The 21,912-nt window shown below is 33.6% G+C and overlaps 1 protein-coding gene and 1 pseudogene across 2 annotated transcripts in view; one reads left to right on the plus strand and one right to left on the minus strand.

Annotated features, from left to right (window-relative positions):
- The first annotated feature begins 871 nt into the window (after positions 1-871).
- Positions 872-1,374, plus strand: LOC110597858 (large ribosomal subunit protein eL29 pseudogene; annotated as a pseudogene).
- Positions 1,375-7,230: 5,856 nt separating this feature from the next.
- Positions 7,231-21,912, minus strand: part of Gas2l3 (growth arrest specific 2 like 3) — a 32,504-nt gene continuing 17,822 nt past the window's right edge. For both annotated transcript variants that reach the window (XM_005322370.5, XM_021724482.3), the window contains exons 5-9: positions 19,571-19,712; positions 17,444-17,507; positions 16,561-16,699; positions 12,956-13,063; positions 7,231-11,398 (exon numbers count right to left, since the gene is read on the minus strand). In XM_005322370.5, the coding sequence (XP_005322427.2) occupies positions 10,073-11,398; positions 12,956-13,063; positions 16,561-16,699; positions 17,444-17,507; positions 19,571-19,712 (1,779 nt within the window). In that variant the 3' untranslated portion in view covers positions 7,231-10,072. The remainder of the gene's footprint in view (positions 11,399-12,955; positions 13,064-16,560; positions 16,700-17,443; positions 17,508-19,570; positions 19,713-21,912) is intronic.

Here is a 21,912-nt window from a genome sequence, read left to right on the forward strand (position 1 = left end):
ACAAAGTGTGATCTCAGAACCCCTTCTGGTTTTAGGAAACATCTCTAAATAATAATGGTGAAAACTACTAATGGCTCTGTTGCACTCATTTAAATAATAAGGATGTAAAGAATGGCAAAGTTTTGCTGGATAAGGAGGTAAATAGGCATGGTAAGCAATGAATATATTTTACATCTCTACTAGCTTCAAAGCTAGTGTGGTTAAATAAAAACCTATCTTAATTACCTTAAGCAGTTGTGTTTAAATTAAATTTAAAATTAAAATTCATCTATATTAAAATTCATCTAATAGGGACTTCTTGGGAGGAAGAAACAATCAAAGATTCAGGATAGCTAAAAGACCTTTGACACTTTCATCGACTCCTTGAAAGTCATATTGGAATAGAATTAAGGGATAAGAATGATTATGTCTAACAAAATAAACTCTGTAAACCTCAGAATATATGTGTAAAATACCAAAACACCAATAGAAAAATTTAACCAATTCATTGTTTTAACTTGATGATTCCCAAGTACTGATGACTGAAAGTTTTAACAAACTGAATCAATAGCTATTTTTAACACTGTAGTGTGAAAGTTGGAGAAGCACCACTGGAAACTGGGAACTGAGTATGTTAGATTTCCACTGCCATAACAAATACCTGACAAAAAATCAATTTAAAAGAAGCAAAGGATGCCAGATACGCTGGCACACACCTGTAATCCCAGCAGCTTGGGAGGCTGAGGCAGGAGGATCAAGAATTCAAAGCCAGCCTCAGCAAAAACAAGCTGCTAAGCAACTCAATGAGACCCTGTCTCTAAATAAAATACAAAATGGGGCTCTTCCTCTTCTGGTGTCAACCGCTCCAGGAGCAGCAGCTTACAATGCAGACATGACCAAGTCCAAGAACCACACCATACATAACCAATCCCCAAAATGGCACAGAAATTAAATCAAGAAATATGGATCACAAAGATATGAATCTCCTAAGGAGGTCGACCCCAAATTCCTGAGAAATATGAATTTTGCCAAGAAGCAAAACAAGCAGAGCCTAAAAAATATGCAGGTAAACAATGCCAAGGCCATAAAAGCGCGTGCCAAGGCTGTCAAGGCCCTTGTAAAGCCTAAAGAGGTTAAGCCCAAGATGCCAAAGGGTGCCAGCCACAAGCTTGATCACCTTGCCTTGCTTGCCCATCCCAGGCATGGGAAGTATGCTTGTACCCACATGGCCAGGGATTGCAGGCTCAGCTGGCCAAAGCCCAAGCCCAAGCCCAAGCCAAGACACAGGCTGCAACTCCAGCTCCAGTATCAGCTCCAGCTCTGGCTCCAGCTCCTGTTCCCAAAGGTACACAGACCCTCAAGGGTGCCCAGGTCCCTGTGAAGGGTCCACAGTAAAAGCCTCTGTGAATGTGAGGACAGGCCTGGTGTGACCCCTGAGCCCCTGTCTACAAGAACTGGTGTCCTCCTGTGCTATTTGTACAAATAAATCCAGAAGCAGAAAAAAAAAAAAAAAGTGCTGGGGATGTGGCTCAGTGGTTGAGTACCCTGAGTTCAATCCCTGGTAACTTCCTCCCTAAAAAAAAAAGGCAGTAGCAGCAGCAGCAAAAGCTTATTTTAGTTCAGTTTCAGGGATTTTAGTCCATGGTGACTTGGCCTTGTTGCTTTGGGGTAGCAACAAGGGTCTAGAACATTTTATCTCCCACTCAGAAAAAGGCTTTGGGAGATCCCAGTGTTGGTCATTTAGGTAAGATTTGTGATTTTCCAGGATCCAGAGATAACACAGCCTTGCAGATGTAAATACTAATGACAAGTAACATCCATGTATTTGAGCATTTCTAGCCACAAAAAGTGCACATTTGAATTTGAGATGATCCAGGAGACATAACCATATCATATTGGTCTTGATGACCTAAAAGGTCAATGCTGGAAATCGAAGGCTCCTTGATACAAAAGACCCCCTTAGGTAGTGCCTACCAAACTCAGGACTTGTTTTCCTAGAGTACAAGACAAAGCAGACATTCCCAGACTTTTAAGGAAAACTATGTAGGTTTGGGTCACCATGGTCTAAACTATGTGACCTATTAATCACAAGCTGATTGGCAAAGGGTGGATATCTCTATGATCTAGGGGTAGTCAGTTCCTTGGTTGACCTAAGCAGTGGTCTGATAGTCAGATTCTGTCTTGAGACTTTGAACTGGAAAATGGTATCAGTATTTTGTTTTTTGTTTGTTTTCTAAGAAAATACACAATGCCTGAAGGTTAGCAAGGTTTGTAGCAGAACACCAGAAAGAAGAGGTGGTATGAACTTTAAATAAGGCAAAGGGGAGAGAGGAAAGGAGGGGGACAGGGGTAAGAAAGATGGTGGAATGAGACAGACATCGTTACCCTAAACACATGAATGACTCTGTGTTCAACCAGCAACATGAAAAATTGTGCTCTATTTGTGTAATATGAATTGAATTGCATTCTGCTGTTATATATAACTAATTAGAACAAATTAAGAAATTTTTAAAACAAGAGGTATAACTCAGGCTCCGATGAAGAGATAAGGTGACCCTAGCCCTAGAACTCCCTGGGCTTTTGAATGAGTCTTTTAATTCAAATTTCTGTGAGGCTCATTGTCCAGGTATTTCTGAGTGGCTGCCAGATTCCTGTTGTCCTTTTGGCTGTAGCCATAAAACCACCCACTATAAAAGAAGGCTGAAGTGAATGCTTCTCCAAACCAAAGAACTGAACTAAATACACAAGTAATCACTGGATGCCTTTGGTTCCTTTGGGTTATGAGCCAGCCAGGAAGATTAGAAGCCAAGAAGGTATTCTTCTGTGATTCATAGAAATACATTTTTATGAAACAGTTTCCTCTGACATCTGCTGGGGCAGCAGGACAAGGCACTGGGATGTCAAATCACAGGGAACATCTGCTCAAGGCTGTGCTTCCCTCACTAACTGAAATGGCTGGACAGAGTCCAGCCTACCACAGGGCAGGTTGGAGATTCCTTCTTTCTCACTGTAGTGCACTTGATAAGACTGAGGTGCAGCTTAGTGGAGGGGGCTGGGGCTAGTGTCATAGGAAATAGAGAAGCATCCTTGTATCAGAGATGTTTCCTGATTTTTAAACTAATGGCTCACCCAGAGAAAGATCAGATTTCTTTGTTTCAATAACCTATTTAGGTCTTGTCTCTGTTCTATTTTCTGAGTAAAAAGCCTTAGCACTAAATGACTGTTGTTCTTGAGGCTTGAACACAAATATCAGTTATTCCTCCCTCACCACCACTACTTTGGGGTCCTGATCTGAAAACACAAGCTATTTTCATGGAGGTTTTAATCCCATGAGTAAAATAAATCACAAAGAAAGAACTGAGTGGGCTACAAGCTAAATAAACTTCATACTTTTTTCTTAAACTACCTGAATGATGACTAATTTTCTTGAGGGTAACAATTGGTCTTACCACTATATACCTAGCATGGAGCATGTAAGTTGATGCTGAGCGTAAAGTACAGAGTCAGAAAAACTGTTTGCTGAGTGAACAAATTAATAATTGGTGTTTAGTGCATTTTGGCCCAAGAGGACTGCTTTAGAACCTATTATAAATAGAGGGAACCGGCTGGGCTAGAACAATGCATTTGAGAATCTGTTGGGATCACACCCTAGATGCCTCATATAGCTTCCTGGGATGGCTTCCTCTACTATTTTTGTTGATCCAAGGTTGGTCTTAAAGAATTAAAACTAATAGACTATATAAACAAACTACCTGGCCTGAGTTTCCTCATCCGTTCAGAGTGAGTATGAAATTAGGCAGCAGCAGGCACTGGCTAATCTAAGTCAGTATGTATGCTCTGAGTAGTTTTTCACAACCCTGAAAATAAATCTTTTAGAATAAAAACACAGGGACTGGGGTTATAGCTCAGTGGTAAAGCACTTGCCTCATATGTATGAGGCACTGGGTTCAATCCTTAGCACATAAAGATATTGTGTGTCCATCTACAACTAAAAATAAAAAATCTGGATGGTAAATGGGGATGTTTCCAACCTTTTTTTTATTTGTTCATTTTAGATATGCATGACAGTTAAGTGTATTTTGACATATTATGCATACATGGAGTATAACTTTTTCTTCTATAAATGTTACAATCTCTAGTACGTATTAAAGTACTTGAGTAAACAAATCCATAACCTCAAAGCTTCTCTTATTAATGCCCTCTTTTCTTCTCCTCTCAGAAAGTAAGTTTTTTCAAATTGTACCATGACATCTTCTCAGAAAAATCCTTGCACTATAGGTGAATCAACAGAACTAAGCTAGAGGTTCACTTTACATGTACTGAGGGCTTATTTCTGCCAGTGAAAGGAGATTCCCTTCCCTCCTGACTCCCATAAACACTTAGGCACTATCTGAACATAGCAGATGCAGTGATGAGACAGTTTCCATTCTAGGTTTGGTGGGAGATATAGATAAGTTAAGGGGTTATTCAAGTGTAAGAAACAATGCAATGATAGAAAATCAATGTAAGGTAGGAAGAAAAGTACACTGGAGGCATCCAACCCAGATTTGGAGGATCTGGAAACTTTCAAGTAAGTGATACTTAAGCTGAGATATGAAGGATAACTGTCAGCCAGGTGATAGGATCCGCAGGAGGAGTGGACAAAGTCAAAGGAACAGCATCCAGCTCCCAGCTCCTGCTGGAATATCCCCTTAAATCTCCAAACTATTATCCCTCTAAACTTGCCCTTTGAGCCTCACAGATTTCAAAGGCTATAATTCTCAGCAGGGTTGATTTTTTTTTTTTAAATCTGTAAGGAGTCCTGAGGCTTCATGAACTTCAAAAAATGCTTTTGCTGATGCCTGAGGTAAACAGAAACTATGGCAAATAGCAGTTTGCCTCCAACATATTTCAATACTTGGGAGTACAATAAAATTGAAAACATCACATTCTACTCCTTTTTCAATATATACCACAGTTTGATCTATTCTTCAACAATTATTTATTGGATTCCTGAACACAGCATGATGCAATGAATAATTGAAAGGATCTACATAACACAACTCTGTATCACATTCTCAAGGCTGTGTGAAAATTTCAATTTATTCCCTTTGGAAAAAGCTGAAATCTGCTGGCTCAGAGGACAATCATTTTTAAATATTTTTTTAAAGAGGAAGTTCTAGGACCACCTACATTACCTTTTATCAACATCTACCTCCATTGCATTGTCATGAAATTTATTTTATTGTACTGACCTAAGAACTGAGGGCAACTATTCCATTGTTCCAAGAATAATCTAGTAAACATTTCAAGGTGCTTTATAACCACCAATTAAACTAAAAACATAACCACTATTAAACTAAAAATATGGTCTTTAATTAATCTCTAAATTTTTATATCTACAATAATTAATAAACAATTAAATCAAGATTTTTCTAAGAGGGCTGGGGATGTGGCTCAAGCGGTAGCGCGCTCGCCTGGCATGCGTGCGGCCCGGGTTCGATCCTCAGCACCACATACCAACAAAGATATTGTGTCTGCCGAGAACTAAAAAATAAATATTAAAAATTCTCTCTCTCTCTCTCTCTCTCCTCTCTCACTCTCTCTTTAAAAAAAAAAAGATTTTTCTAAGAAATAATGAAAAAAAATAGGGAATGATATTATAGATTTTTTTTAAATGTCAAATAAATCCTATTTTCTGAATCACATTAACATGAAGCAACTAAACAATTTATGGGAAAGTATAAGCAAAGTCACCAAGATTCAATTAATCAATTCCAATAGGTATTTTTTGCGTTCACTGCCAGTTCTCTTGAGGCTTAGTTTCTCCATTTATAAAAAGTGAGTTCATTCATTTATCCATTAACAAATAATTATTGAATGCCTATTATATAACAGGCATTGGTTTAGACCTTGGGAACGCAGTGTTAAATAGCTGAAAATCCTGCCTTATATTCTAACAAAGATAATATCTATCTCACTAAATTGTTGGGAAGATTCAATGTTATGTAATTAGAAGTGTTTTGTAACTTGTGAAGTACCACATAAACCCAAGTATCTTAAATACCATGACGGTCCTATTTATCCATCTCCCAAGGCATCCTCCACACTAAGCAGTATTACTAAGCAATCTGAGTAGATGCAGAAGCATTTCAACACTTGCCACAGTTGACTATTGGACATCTTTAGTAGTCACATCCAACTTCAATTCATTCACTTTATTTGTTCCTTTCCATATGATAATTTGAGAAACAATTTAAAGTAACTTAAGAAAATCAGTTGTTCTAAGAGACTAGCCACAAGAGGTAAATTATAACAGATAAACACTTAGGGAGACTACATCCTATAACAGGCAGTATGCTATCCCTGGCCAAAGGCAGAAAATTAGAACTATTATGTATTCATTGTTTATCATTGCAGTCTTTCAAAACAAATTACTTCATTTCCAAATGTACTACTTTAAAATAAATTAACATCTATATAATTTTCAATAACTGTATGGTATTTTATGGCTATACCAATATTAATAATCTGTTTATGATTAAATTGTTTATAGATTAAATCTTTAAAATGTATTGTTTCATCAAGATCGAGTCTTTGTGTTTTTATACAAGGACAAAACTGTATGTCTACTGTATAACAGCTTAATGTAATAACATGAATTTTTGTATTTTCAGATTTACTGGAAAATGCTTTAATATTTTATAATATTCTCCAAAATTTTATAAAATGAATCTAAATTTAAAATGTCTATGTTCTCCAAAAGGTTAGGAAAATATGAAAATTCTGTGTTAGTTGTGTGTTTTCTTCTTGAAAATATCATAGGAAATACATATTAAATCAATGCTTTTTATAATTGCTGTCTTGAATATAGGAAAAAGATGAGTTTTTCCAGAATATTCTTACTTCACACAAAAGTGTGAAGTAAGAATATTCTGGATAATAGAAATCTGGATCAGAAGACTTCTGTGAATACAATGCTAGTGTGACCTAAAGAATTTAATACAATAAATTTATTAAATAAGAGTCTGGCCTTTCTGGAGCAAACTTCTAGCAGATACAGAAATTTGGGAGAACAATACTGTTGCTTAATGGCAATATCTTATAATCTTAGAAACCATAAAATATATTCGATAAGTATAAAGGGGGCATTTTAATTAGCCAAAGAGCTATTCTCAAATTATGAATGCTTCATGTATGCAACTTCACATATGAATCAAGTGATTAGAATGTATTCAGAATACATCAAAAAAAGTAAACTGAGACCTTGGATTATGTTAAAATTTTAATACTTGAGAAAAATATAAATTAAAATCAGATACAAATACTGCTGGCACAAGAAAAGAATATATGTAAATGTGAAGTCCCATGGATTCAGTAAGTGAACCTGGATGTAAGAATAGATCATAAAAATCTGCTACTGAGCCTTTTAAAAAGAAGTTATAGATACTAACTAAGTCAGACCAAGATGGAAAGATTGGAGAAGGAACTGTAGTTTTTCTTCAAATAATTCCTTATTCATTGAGGCTCAGCATGGAGAGGAAAGTTCAAGGTCATCTAATTTATCAAGCCATTTTGAAGATATTAGCTTTGAACACTTACTTGAAGTCCAAAAAAACATAAACAGCCTTTCATTTCCCCATTAAGGTTTTTTTATTATTATTATTTAGTTGTAGATGGACACAATACCTTTATTTATTTACTTTTATGTGGTGTTGACACTTGAACCCAGTGCCTCACACATGTTAGCAATCTGCCATTGAGCTACACCCCCAGCCTAAGTTTTGTATATTAAAAAATTATAATAAGAAAAAACAAAAACTTATTTCATTTTTTAAAATAAAGCACACATTATTTCTTCTTCGAGGTATTTAAGTAATTTAATATTCATTTTATTAAATATTAAATACCAAAAGAACCTATAAAGTCTAGCACTAATATTAAGAAGAAATGGAAACTTTATTCTAACTTTTAACAATGTGAAACTGTTTTAAAAATTGTGAAAGTGATTACAAACACAGCTCCCTAGGAGAACTTCAAAATATATTTGAAGAAATTAGTTGTCTTTCAGCCATTATTTTCTTACAAAACATTTATTTTGGAAAGGAAGGCTGTATATAAGTACAAATTCATCTGACATAAATATATCTAAAGAAATTCCCCATTGCTGAAGAATACATTTGTAAATTGACTTCTGATTTTTGAAATAAACAATTCTTTGGTTAATTCTGGAAATTGTGTCAGGTGCTTCTGAAATACTGTTATTTTTTATTTCTCTCAACACAAAAGTTAATGTTCACAAGATTGAAAGACCTACTTGGTTCCAGGCTAGCCATAATACCGTTTACTTTTTTCCTCTAAGTTCTAAAAGTTACTGATATAGAACCATTGTTTGGTCGGTCTTATATGGAAAAAAATTCTGTGAAGGTAAAATTCTTTCTCTTTGAAAGATGCTTTAAGTATTTCTTATTACTGAAAACATTGCTTCTATCACCTCTTGAACACTGATCTCTCTCCCCAAGGATGTAAATATTATCTCTTTCAATGTCCAGAATAGAGGAACTAAACTAAATATTTGGTGGCTGTCTCTTTTTTAAAAAAATCATTATTTATTTTATAAATAAAATAATCACTTATTCAAAAAACTAACGTGACTTTTTAACTGTGATACTCAGGCAAAAGATCACTTATTTTAATAAAAAGATCACTTACTTTAATAAAAAAAATTATAACCCATAGAATATTAGTAGCCAACTTAAATGCTTATTCCGTGATTGTACATAATTTTGTTCCTATAAAAAATATACTTGAGTTTAAAACAATAGAGAAATACAAATCTCAATGCTGAACATAAATGCTGTGATAATACTATAAAGTTATTAAAAGTGCCCTTAAAATTTCTCAAAGTACATTAATAATTTTTAAATAGTCACAATCCCTTAAATAAATTATTTACCACTATCACTTTGGGTGGATGAGTCTATACACTCATATAAAATCTGGGTAGTTTCTTGAAAGTATCTGCCTAGAGAACAAAGTGCAGCATAGGTGCTGTCTGCTTTAATTTAATTAAAGAAAATTAACAGAATTGGAAGAATGTAATTAAAACTGGTTATCAAAAGAAATAATATTTGATAGAATTTATATACAGTATCACTCAAAGATTCTTTTAATATCATCTTAATTTTAAGATTGTTAAAACATATTTTAATGTAAAAATTCATACATGTTTTCGTAGGGAATTGCATTTAAAATATCTGTAACGTGATGAAAGCCAATAAATCCATTTCTGCTCTAATACTGCACAACATCCATCTAAAATTATAAGGTATCTAATTTTTACAGATGATGTATGTAAAATCTTATTTTGCTTTTACTAAATTTGCTTATATTTCAATAAGCTTATTTAATTGTTTTTAACCAAAATATTGGTGATAAAATATCATTGCCAATATAAGCCAAATTAAAAGAATCAGCTCCTTCTGATTTGGAAAACTTGAAAATATTTAAATAATAAGAATTCTACCTAACCCAGAGTAATGCCATGCTAATCAGCAGCAGCCATTAGTACTTAGTATTGCTGAATCAGGTAATCCTGATGAGGAAATTAAATTAGGTGCCTTTTATGGGACAAAAGCAAAACCGTTGCTTTCTTACTGAAATGTAGTAACTCTTAATGTAAGCACCAGTGTTGCCATTAGCAGGTATAAAACCTCCATGTTTAATACCCACTCAAAAATATAACAACTATAGTTATAATAAAAATATAACAACTATAGTTATAATTCTAGTAGTGTTATTTGACTTTTACATTTCCCTTAACAGACAGACATTAACAAGATGCTATGGCTTAAAAATTACCTGTATGTCTATAATAATAAGAACCCTTTGGTGATTCTACAATTGTTTGCCTCAGAAGGATAGCTTCTAGTGAATTCAGACATGTGACTTCTGATGAGCCTTCTCCTCAATCCAGCCTCCACCTCCATCCCCTACCTTCTTATATTTAATGTCTGCACCTATTTGAACAAACACAAACAGGAAAAACCTTTAAGATTTGAAGCTCATTCATTTTGCTCCTTTCTTCTGACTTCTTAAAGTGACCCACATGTATTTATTTTCTAGGTTTCTTACTTCCAGTCATAACAAAATAATGGTCATCATCCTCCTTTTTCTTTGCAGTAGGTTTTTTTTCTCCACTATCTGTTCCCTTACCAGATGAGGGTGGTTTCCTGGTTGAAGCTTGGGGTTTGCCACTCTTTGGAGGCCCTTTAGCTGAATACTGGCCCTTAGGGGCAGGATGTGCTGACTTTGGTGCAGTTTGTGTTTTGGCAGCAGACTGGGGAAGACTCACAATGGACAGTGGGGTACGACCAGGAGACTTTGAGGAGCTGGATCCTGTCTTCTGGCATGTACTTTTATTCTGAGGCTGCTTTTTGGCACCTGAAACTATCTTCTTATCTTTCAATTCTTGTGCAGCTTTTGCAGGACAAACTGAAGATACAGAAACTGGTTGATTTAAATTCAAGGCAGATTTAAGTTTCTGTGCTGGGATTGCCCCTGTTTGTAGGCTTCCATTAGATGCTTGAGTCTGTGTTCCTAGATCTGTAGCTGTGGTTTTAGAACTGGGTTTTGCCATTTTTCTAGGGGACTGAAAAGAAGGAGAAGGTTTAGGCCTTACCTGTATATTTGCTTTTGGTAACTGTGGACACTTTGATGAACTTACAGGTGCAGGTGAGTGAAATAATGCATCATCCCTAGAAGAAATGTGACTGTGTTTCAAGTACCTTGATTGAGTTTTTCCAGAACACTTATTTGGCAAAAGTTTAGGCTCAAGCACACCTGTAGATTTCTGGCCTGGAAGAGCCTTGACCTTAAGAGTATTGGGGGATGTGACACATTTTCTCACTGACTCAGATACACAAGGTCCAGTTCTTGATAAAGGTGGTGAAGAAGTGTTTTTATCTACAGGATTTAAAGAAGCAAGGGAAGATGAAACATTGTTTGAAGGAGCAAGTGGTTTCTTTGTTACACCCTTTGAAGACTTGAGCTTGAGATGAGAAGATGCTGAAGAATCTGGAAATTTCGAACGGACTGACATGGAGCCTGTATTACCTTTTAATGAAGAAGCAGGCAGCAATACACCTGTTGGGTGAACCTGCTTTTCTTTGCTCCTTGGAATACCAACTGGCGTGCTAGGCTTTAAGTTTTGTTTCTGAAACATGTTAACTGCTGACAAAGGATTCATTTCAGGAAGTTGAGGTGTTCTGCTGGGTGAATCAGGTATACTTTCATTAGAAATTCCTTTTTGAAATGCTAGAATTTTTTGTTCTAGTGTAGCAAACTGTAATGTTCGACATGGATCATATTTAAGCAAAAATCCTTGAAGAGTATCCCAGCCTCCTCCAACACGGACCATGACATGTTTTCCATGAAGCATCTGCCCCCCAAAGAAAGTGGAAAATAAAGCAGAAAAAGCATGAGGTTTAGAGTTACAATTTATTAACAGCCACAAATTGTTACATCTATGACCTATGAAACTCAGTATTTGTCAACAGCTTGACTATAAATTGACAGTCTCTTTCTTGTTTTTCTTTTTCTTTTTTGGTGGTGTTGGGAATTGAACTCAGGGCAAGCACTCTACCAAATGAGCTGTAGCCCCAGCCCTCTTATATTGTTAATATAATAAATTTAATGAGTCTTAAACTATGAAAATAACAACTGAAGTCCTCCAATTTGTAATGAAAATATTTACATATTATTTACATACTAAAAATCTAAACTGTTAATATACAAAACTGCAAGAGCAATACAATGAAGAATTGAATACTGAAGGAAAGAAAGAGGAGTGAGGGAAGAAGAGGAAGAGAAAGAGAAATGGTGACTTAAAGTGAAAAAAAATGCTTCATACTAAAGAAAAAAATAATTAGGGAAAAAAGATAAAAATAAACAAAATCTTGTATTTTATAAATTAATAAATTATTTTCATATATTAGTTTAATCTTCAAAATATGTGGATTTAATTTATTATTCTTTCTTCCTTGCAGATAAGAAAATTATGGCTTTGAGAGGTTAAGAAATTTGAACCTGACCTCAAATGTTCTGGGTTGCCAGCCCCTAACCCAAATGACGCTTTTGCAGGGATAAGACAAACTCTGATTCTTACAGACCAGGCTGAATTTCAGGCTCCTGTCCACTCAGCTGGTAAATCTACACAACTGCATGAGATTAGCTACAAATTTTAACTCTAAGTCCCATCCTCTGTACACCATTCACTATATCATATCGCCTTTAAAAAGGAAGTTAATTAAAAGACAGAAAGAGGTTTGGGCATGTGACTCTGTAACAGAGCATTTGCCTAGCACGCACAAGGCACCAGGTTCAATCCCAGCACTACAAGCAAACAAATAAATAAATAAAATTGCAGTTGTTTTTTTTTTTAAAAAAAGAAAGTATATGCAGGTGTTTCTGTGAAAGCAGGACAGTGGGTGGAAATGGAATGAAAACACATGAAAGAGAAGAAAATATGGATGGTGAAGTTATATATTTAAATCTTTTATGTACATAGATCAAGGAAAAATAGCTCTTGTATCAGAAGTAAAAAGAATGCTAAACAAGTGAAATTTCAATCTGTTAATCAGAAAAGGGGACAAGTAATCAATTGCAGATGGGACAAAGAAAGGTAATGAACATATATATCAACAGATTGGTACGCATACTGATGCTATGTCAATAAGAAAAAAGATCCTATGCTTAAGGCCCAAAGTATATATCATTATAAACTGTAGTGTTTCTGTTTTCTTTATTTATTATGGATAATAATCTTATTAGACATTTTGTTTCATCTTATGGTGATGTACAGTGAAATTCTTCCATTAATAGCATCCTTTATTCCAACTTTTTTAAAAGCAAAGGGGGTGCAAAGGAGTTGGTAAAGCAATAAAATCAATTCTAAAACAAGATCTATGTGTTTATAGACTGTAAATAGTAGACTTACCCTTATGAAGAGTATTTTATCCCCTAGTCGGTATCGTCCTTCAGATAAATACTCAATAGAAAATCGATGGGAACAACTACAAGGAGGATCTTCAGCAATATGTTTAACCTAAGATTTAAAATATGTAACAAAATTTGGTGCTAACTATACAAAGTATTTTGTTTAAAGTTAAAATGCAATGTTATTTGATAGGAAAATAAATCACAAAGACAAAAGTTTAACTATATAGTATCTCTTCTCCTTTACTTATTAACAAATACTGAGATTAGATGTTGCCAATCTAACACAAAAGCCAACAGTGATGGAATCTAGACCTCCCTCTCTCTCTCTTCCCAAAATGCAGTCAGGCTTGCACTGTGCTAATGACAGCTGAAGAAGGTCTGCAAATGTGGAACAGGGAGGTCAAGTCAAAACACATTTGGTGAGTTTAAGGAAACATATGAGACTATTATTAAGCTTGACTTGTGGAATTAAGCATTTGTGTCCAATCAAAAACTGGCCAGATAAAGGCTAAGGAGGAATTTTAACTTCTCCCTTAATATTGTACTAAACTAAGATTTATTCAAAGTTATTTAAATATACAAAGACATTCCTATCTATTCACCCATGACTAGGTAAGATTCTTAAAAGTTTCAATTCAAGAAGCATTTTTCTAAAAGTGTTTATTCTCTTTCAATAGTCTGCTAAGGAGAAAGGAATCAGGGGAAAACCCCACTTCTATACCTCAAGAATTATTTTTATCTCAGTAAATGAAAAATGAAGATGGTAGAACCACAGTAAATATAAAAAGAAATTCAATAACTCCATATTCAAGATGGGTACACACCTGTAATCCCAGCTACTCAGAGGCTGAGCCTGGAAGATAGAAAGTTTGAGGCCAGCCAGGGGAACTTAGCAAGACCTTGTCTCCCCACAAAAAATAGGAAAGAGGGGCTATGGTTGTGGTTCAGCAGTAGAGCGCTTGCCTAGCATGTTTGAGGCACTGGGCTTGATCCTTGGCACCACATAAAAATGAAAAAAAAAAAAGGTATAAAAAAAGTTGTATTTGTTTAAAAAAAAAGGTATAAAAAAGTCGGATTTGTTTAAAAAATAAATAAAATAGAAAAGAGCTAGGGTGTATATAGCTCAGTAGTAGAGTGCCCCTGGGTTCAGTTCCCATTACAGGGGAGTGGGGGAGATCTATATTTAAAACATGGAAATTAAAATAAATTGATTGAATGAAGACTTTTTAAAAATCTGTCTGAAAAAAGTCATATATATGCCACTATCAAAAATATTTGACTTTTCTCTAAAATCACATTTTGCAAAATAAGATCATGAATATTTTTCTCAATTACTTGTCACACAGAAGATATCTAAATAAATTAATTGAATTTAACTTAGGTATGATGTTAAAAAAAATTCTCTTCAGGTAGGCCCAATTTAGCTGAACACTGAGGAATTTATTTGATTGCCTTAATTATCTACCCAAGATCATATATTTATAAGTGGACGATAAAAATATCCATATAGAACATATGTAAGGAAATGTGTTCATTTGTAGTTTCCATAGCAAGAACGTTGATCTCAGAAGTCACTTTCCTTGTTTAAAATATTGAAATAACCACTGAGTAGTACAATATTGCTAGTGCTAACCATCAGCACTTACCCATAAGCTCAATAAGACAATGACTCTAAAATAAGAACTGTGGATAAGAAGTGTTTGCTTCTGGTTTTACTTATTACATAATTAATATCAGAATACTAAAGGAAATAGCTAAAAAAATTATCTCCAATGATACATTACTATTATTTTCATTCTCTTTGTTTCTATATATACATATTTTTCACAAAATAAACATTTTTTTTTGTTGCTACACAGTTGTCATGATGACCACATAAAATTATTATTCTGTTAAGATAATGAATCCTAATTCACTAAGCCATTTCCCCATTGAAAGTTTTTTATACTACTTACAATTTTTACCAATATAAATAGTGCAATAAGCATTTTTATTTGTTTTTCCTGTTTTCAATCATAATAAAATGGAAAAGGAATATTTTTGTAGCTCATGATATCTGTCAATTTTTTTTTAAAGTATGCATCATTTTCCATTACTAATAGCAATCCTTAAGTGTAGTTTCACCAGAATTTACAGGTACTGTTTTGTTTTTTCCCTCTGCAACACTGGGAATCAAACTCAGAGCCTCAGCTATGCCAGGCAAGCACTCTACAACTGAGCTATATCCCCAGCCCAGGTTTCATAATTTTAAGAAAGTTTGCTATTGGGACAAATGGTTTTTCAGAGCTATTTTAATCTGATTTCCTTGATTATCAGCAAGTTTCAACATTGTACTTTCTGTTTGTGTGACCATAGTCTCTGCCCATTTCCCTACTAAAAATTTCATAGTCTTTAAATAATAGTGAAATTAACATACTATATTTCTCACTTAATAAAAATACTTTCCTGATATTTCCTTTATATTTTATTATAGTCTTTAAGGTTACAAAAAATTTTAAATAAATTTTACCTTTTACTGGCTGTATTACTTCTGCATTGATTACTTATGGTCACCAAATGTATCAATAAAATAATGTAGATAAATATATTTTGATCTGATAAAGGCATGGCTGACATAATCTTAAACTTGTCTTGCAATGCTATCTGAATGTTTTATCAATGACTTTTGTTATATTAAACAAATCAATCAAAGCAATACTTTCTAAATGTTTATTAGTAATGATTTATTCATTATTTTAAAAGAATTTTGGACATTAAGCATTTCTATAAAATGCTATAAACTTTTGAATTACTCTAAAGAACAATCAGTGGAATATGTTTGATACTCGGTTTACCTCTGTCACTTACACAGTAGTCATTGCAGAGACCCACAGCCTAAGGAATGTAATTCTATTAACTTCTATAGAATGAACAAGTAAAGTTAAGAAAATCTTCCATTGTAACCCATTGTCTAACAAATATGTAAAGATTGTATGAGAGGGAATATTTTAAAAAATTGATTTTTCCATTACAATTTTTTTGTCCAAGTATCAGTATATCATCTACTTCACCTTGGAAATCACCTTAGATTTTCTCCTTCTCTCATAATCAGTCACTAATTCCTGTCAATTCTATCTCCTAAACATGGCTTATAATTGTTCCTTTGGCTCTCTGCCCATTTCTGCTCAAATTCAAGTTCTCAACATCTTATATTTGGATTATTACCATAAAACCAACTTAACCTTTATATGACCATGAGAGTAATCCTTATCATTTGTGAGATTATAATACTATCATATTTTTAAAAAAGAATTAATGAATTTTTGCAGCTTATAGTACCCTTCATGATAGGTTTCAGGCTCTTTGCCCCATGATTCCTCAATTACATATTCATTCCTCATCATAAGCAAGAAATGACAAATCTCCTCTAAGATAAAGTACCCATCAGAGAGTGGGGATTATTAACTGGTATTCTTATTCAGAACTGGTATTCTTATTCAGAACTGGTATTCTGAATAAGAAATATTTTCTTTTAAACACAGTATAACCAGTGGCAGTATAGAAAAGCATGAAACTATGAGACTTCAGGTAGGATAGTCAAAAGAAAATATGGTGATTACTTACAGCTTCATGTAGCTCTTCATGCTGACAGCACGATTTTGGTATGTTGATAGAATCTTCAGGTCCAGAAGTATTAAGCAAGGTCTCTTCTAACTCAATTTCTTTCTCAAGTTTTACTAACACTGGTGGCTCAACCCCATATCTGAAAATAAGCCAGAAAATCTGATCATTCAAGCAAAGGTGGACCAAGAACTTCCTTGTATATCAAGATAGATTGCCTTTTATTTTTAGAGCAGAGATCATATGATTCTCTTCTACCAAGTGTTTCACTGGGACATCTAGAAGTGCCTTTTTTAAAAAAATATTTTTGTTTTTTAACATTTATTTTTCAGTTGTAGTTGGACACAATACCTTTATTTATTTATTTTTATGTGGTGCTACAAGTGCCTTTTTAATGTCTCACAGATTACCAAAAATCAAGATTACAACTTTCACATCATTGCATGTATTTGGTTACTATAGTTCTCTATATTCTTCCTGAGATCCTGAACGTTGGCTTTAAAATCAGCCAGAAAGTAAAGAAGGTTTAGGGCATACCAAGCCTTATCCTTCTTGTCAGATCCTGTGTTCAGAAATTGCTTTGCCTTGGAGTGCTTTAGGACTACATTTCCTTGCCCTATTCTTAATCTAAACATTTTAAGTAATCACTTTCACAATTTAATATTAAATGAAGCAAGATACATGAGGGAACAAATGTTGACATATGCTCATGCAAATAGAACAAATAAAGACACAAAAAGAAAGATAATATAGGAAATTAGGTTACTTCATTTCAATCAAGAATCACTTTCTTTCATTTCAGAAAACCATGTTCTATCTAAGCTAAAATTAAGTAACTTAAAAGAGCTTATGACACTGAAATTCTGAAATATTGTGGAATACATACCTTGACACAATGCGGCCAATTTCAAGCAGACAAAGATATACTTGTCTTGGATCTTTGTGTAAAACTGTGGGAAAATAAAAACATATTTTAAGGAGGAGAATTAGAAATTTTTTTGACATGGAAGGGAGAAAGAAAAGAACAATGGAGACAGTGGGTTTACTTGTTTGGAAAAGATTTAGAAAAGACATTTTTATTTTCTCCACATATTGTTATTTTCTATAAAATATTTTTTAAAACTGGCTAAAAAAGAAAAGGATTAACATTTACCATGGATCCAATTATAATAGCATTTTAGTTTTTGAAAACTAAGGGCTTAGTAATATTACACTATTTTTATTTCGGATCTCTCAATAGGAGATACTTAGAAGAAATATATCACCTCAATTTTACCCTAAATTATCTTTGACTATATGCCATTATCTCTTAAACGTCACAAAAACAGAAGAGGAGAATATAAAGGTAACTCAGAATATAAAGGTAAACAGAGATACTGTTTATAAAAATTTTTTTAAAAAGTCCTGATCACAGAATTCATGTTAAATGTACCAATATAGTAATTGTAAATCATCTTCTTTCTGTTCTGGTCCTTATTAGAAACTCTAGGAAATTTCTGAATCTGAATCTAATAATGTATAATGTGTGGTGAGTTTTATGTACCCTGATCCCTCCAACAGAAATGGCATTTGTTCTTTGATTTCTGAATAGCACTTTATAATACACCCAAAGCACAAATTATTGTTTTTCAAAGCAATAAGAAAGCCTATATTCAAGTTTAAAATTCATAACAACAAATGAATTTATCCTAATTTTTTAAATCTGTTTTTCCAAACACTTAGGATTACCTAAAATTAGCATTTGTTTCTCTTAAATTGCTTTGAGTTACTAGCAAAATGTAATCATTTAAGAGGCTTGTTGCTGAGGCCTTTGCAGAGTAAAAAAATTAGATCATCAGTTCAGTGCCTAAAACTGAATTACTGGTATTGACAGTGAGCTTCAGGATAATCAGAGATATCTCTTACTGATATTGAAAAATATACAACAATCTTATATTCTTTCAGAGCCAGAAAACTAGAAACTAGAGAATGCAAAGCATTTCCTTTTCCCTTTGATTTCTAGAAGCTGGATGTGCCATCAAATCAACTACATTATTAGCAGTGATCAACACACCTGGACTAAAAGCAGGGTGTATACTGAGGGGTGAAAGAATAACCCACTTCCTTCTACTCTAGATAGGAGTATCCGGTGGTGCAGGTGATAAGGATGTGCACTGTCAGAAGTAAATTTAAAGACTATAGTAACACCAATTAAAAGTCAATTTGCCTTTTATTATCTCCACAAAATTAGCAATTGTAAACAATGTCAGTGATAAAACTTTTCCCTACCAGGGCAGATTCCCACCATGCCTACCCTTGATAGGCTACTGTTCACATCAAAGCATTGTAAATTCTACTTGTGTATTGTAGACATATATACAGATGTATATACATATATAAATGTTTTGAAGTATGTGTGTGTGTATCTATGTATGTATAGTCTAAAAATAGCTACCACTTTAATAACTATACTGATGCTTCTATTGACTTAAAGGAAATGAGAAAATAATGTCAATAATTCTTCAGTAAAGCATGACTTTTCGAAAATGAATAATCAAAAACATTAATCCATTTGGATAATCAAGTTGGCAGCTGTTGTTTACAAGGTAAATCTAAACACTATAAACACACACCATTTGGCTTTCTATTATTTATGTAATTATCCAATTAAACAGAAATTACTAGTAATTTAAACTTGGTAAAGTAAACTTGATGAAAACATTAATTAGTAAGCATTAGTCCAGAACTTCCCACAACCAATTCATTAAATAAAATGATTGGGGCATTCTAAATATATAAAATACTTAACTATAAATGAAAAGTTTAATGTATTTAATTTAATATATGATTCTCCAATTGTTCAACATAAAATTAAAGTACAAATTTTTCTAAGAAACTGAGCTATGGCATTGTAAGTCACTATTTGGAAAGATGAAATTTTGAGTCCTTATTTGGAAAGAAAAATTAGGAGGGAGGGACACAAAATACCCTAACAAACATTAAAAACTCTAACAATGATAGCAATACCACTTACCTAAACCTTCAGATTCAAAGAGGTAAGTTTCATCAACCCCAATGTCTCTACACCAGTGAAGAAAATTGGCCGTATTGTCTCTGGCAAAGAATGAACCTGATGCAGCATCTTTCTTACAAGGCACTTTTCTCATTGGAAAATTCTGGAAAAGACATAAGGTTCTTTTTATTAGACATCCATTTCAATATTATAAAATAAATGATTATTGCTTTGAATTTAACTAAAAAGTACACAACTTTAGGGAGAAAATATCTTTTTTTAAATACTTAATTTTAGTTGTAGTTGATACAATACCTTTATTTGATTGATTGATTGATTGATTGATGCAGTGCTGAGGAAGGGAACCAGGTCCTCACACATGCTAGATGAGCAGTCTACCACTGAGCCACAACTATAGCCCGGGAGAAAATATCTTTTTTTTTTTTAATATTTATTTATTTTCTCGACGGACACAACATCTTTGTTTGTATGAGGATCGAACCCGGGCCGCACGCATGCCAGGCAAGCGCACGCTACCGCTTGAGCCACATCCCCAGCCTGAAAATATCTTTAAAAATGATTTTATTTCACTTTTAGTAAACTCAGAAAATGATTCCTTAGAAAATAAACTGGTCAAAATTATCAGTAGGATCAGACTTCTTTAATCTCTCTTTTTTAAAAATGACAGAAGGAGGAAAGTCTGACAATTCCAAAGTATATTTCTCCATACAAAATCATGGCTATGCTCAAAGTTAACAAACATACTCATTTTTTTTAACTTCCTTTCATGGAGATTCATGAAGTCAGTCCTAAGTTTCTCAAGGAGACTATCAAAAAAGGAAGTAGTTGTCCATTCTTAATTCAGGTTCTTTGAAAAGTCGACAGTCTAAATTTCACAGATCCCTAAGTTTTTATTATCAGGCCCAAGAATATTTATTTAGATAATCTGCTGAAGCTGAGGTGGAGGGAGTTACTTTGCTTTAGTTTAAATTTCTACTTGAGAAAACAATTCAAGAAAATGATTTTTTAATGTAATAGGTACAATATGCACCTCCACCCCTTAGTTCTCTCTTCCTAGAGATAGTCACTATGACCAGTTCCTTATATACCCTTTATATAAGGTATATCCTGTTCCTATTATCTTTCAGAGGTAAGGCTTTTTTTTAATAGACTATGTAATCATTATAAAAAATAAACAATACAGTAAATACAAAGGTAAACAGTACCCACTGAAATTCTCCCCATTTTCATAGGACATCTCTAGGCATAGCTATTTATGCAGCTGTACCTACCAAATGTCACATAAAGATGCTACTCCGCAATTTGGTGTGTATGTATGTGCACACGAACTCTTATTGACAGGTTGCAGGAATCTTTAAGGGTTGAAAATAATAGATTTAAATAATCATTTCTAATAAATGTACAATATTCTAATGTGTTTAAGAACCTTAATTAATTTTAACATGTTTTTATTGAAGAGCATTTAGGTTGTTCCTAAATTTTTTTACTAACATTTTTGTAAATTGGTAATTTTCTTAGAATAAATTCCAAGAAGTAAAGAATTATACTGATGGATGAGGTTTAATCTCAATGTTTTACATATATGTATATACGTCTTGTTCACTGTCCCCCAAAACAGTGATACCACTTTATATCTCCACTTACGGTATATGAGTGTCCAGATCTAAAACTTTTGAAAACACCTACATCTGATGAAAATAAAGAAAATCTGAGCTATTTCAAATCATGACCTAAGGGTCAATGAAGAAAAATTTTATTAAAATTATTCAATCTTTGGGGCAGGGGTTGTGGCTCAGCAGTAGAGCGCTTGCCTAGCATGTGTGAGGCCCTGGGTTCAATTCTCAGTACCACTTGAAAATAAATAAATAAATAAAAGATATTGTGCCAAATTACAATTAAAAAATAAATAAATATTTTTAAAATTATTCAAGCTTTAAAGAATTTATTACCAAGACACTATATAGAGACTATAAAGAAGATAATAATAATGTTGATGAAGATGGTAGCTACCTGTGTGCCAATAACTATCACAAGCTCTTTTCTCACTTAACCCTTATAAACATCTGGCCCTGTAAGGAAGTACCCTATAAGGAAGGTATGATCATTGATCTTAAGAAGAGTTAGCCACAATGCATCAAGCACTATGCTAGATACTATCTGTATATTATCTCATTTAATTTCAATGAATGCTCACTGCCCTGGTTTAGATATTAGGTGTCTTTCAAAAGCTCATGTGTGATACATTCCAAGAAGGTTTAGAGGTGAAATGATTGGATTATGAAAGCCTTGACCCTATCAGCGCATTAATTCCCTTATAAGATTAATCGAGTAGTGACTATACA

This window comes from Ictidomys tridecemlineatus, chromosome 6 (assembly GCF_052094955.1).
Source record: "Ictidomys tridecemlineatus isolate mIctTri1 chromosome 6, mIctTri1.hap1, whole genome shotgun sequence".
NCBI lineage: Eukaryota > Metazoa > Chordata > Mammalia > Rodentia > Sciuridae > Ictidomys > Ictidomys tridecemlineatus.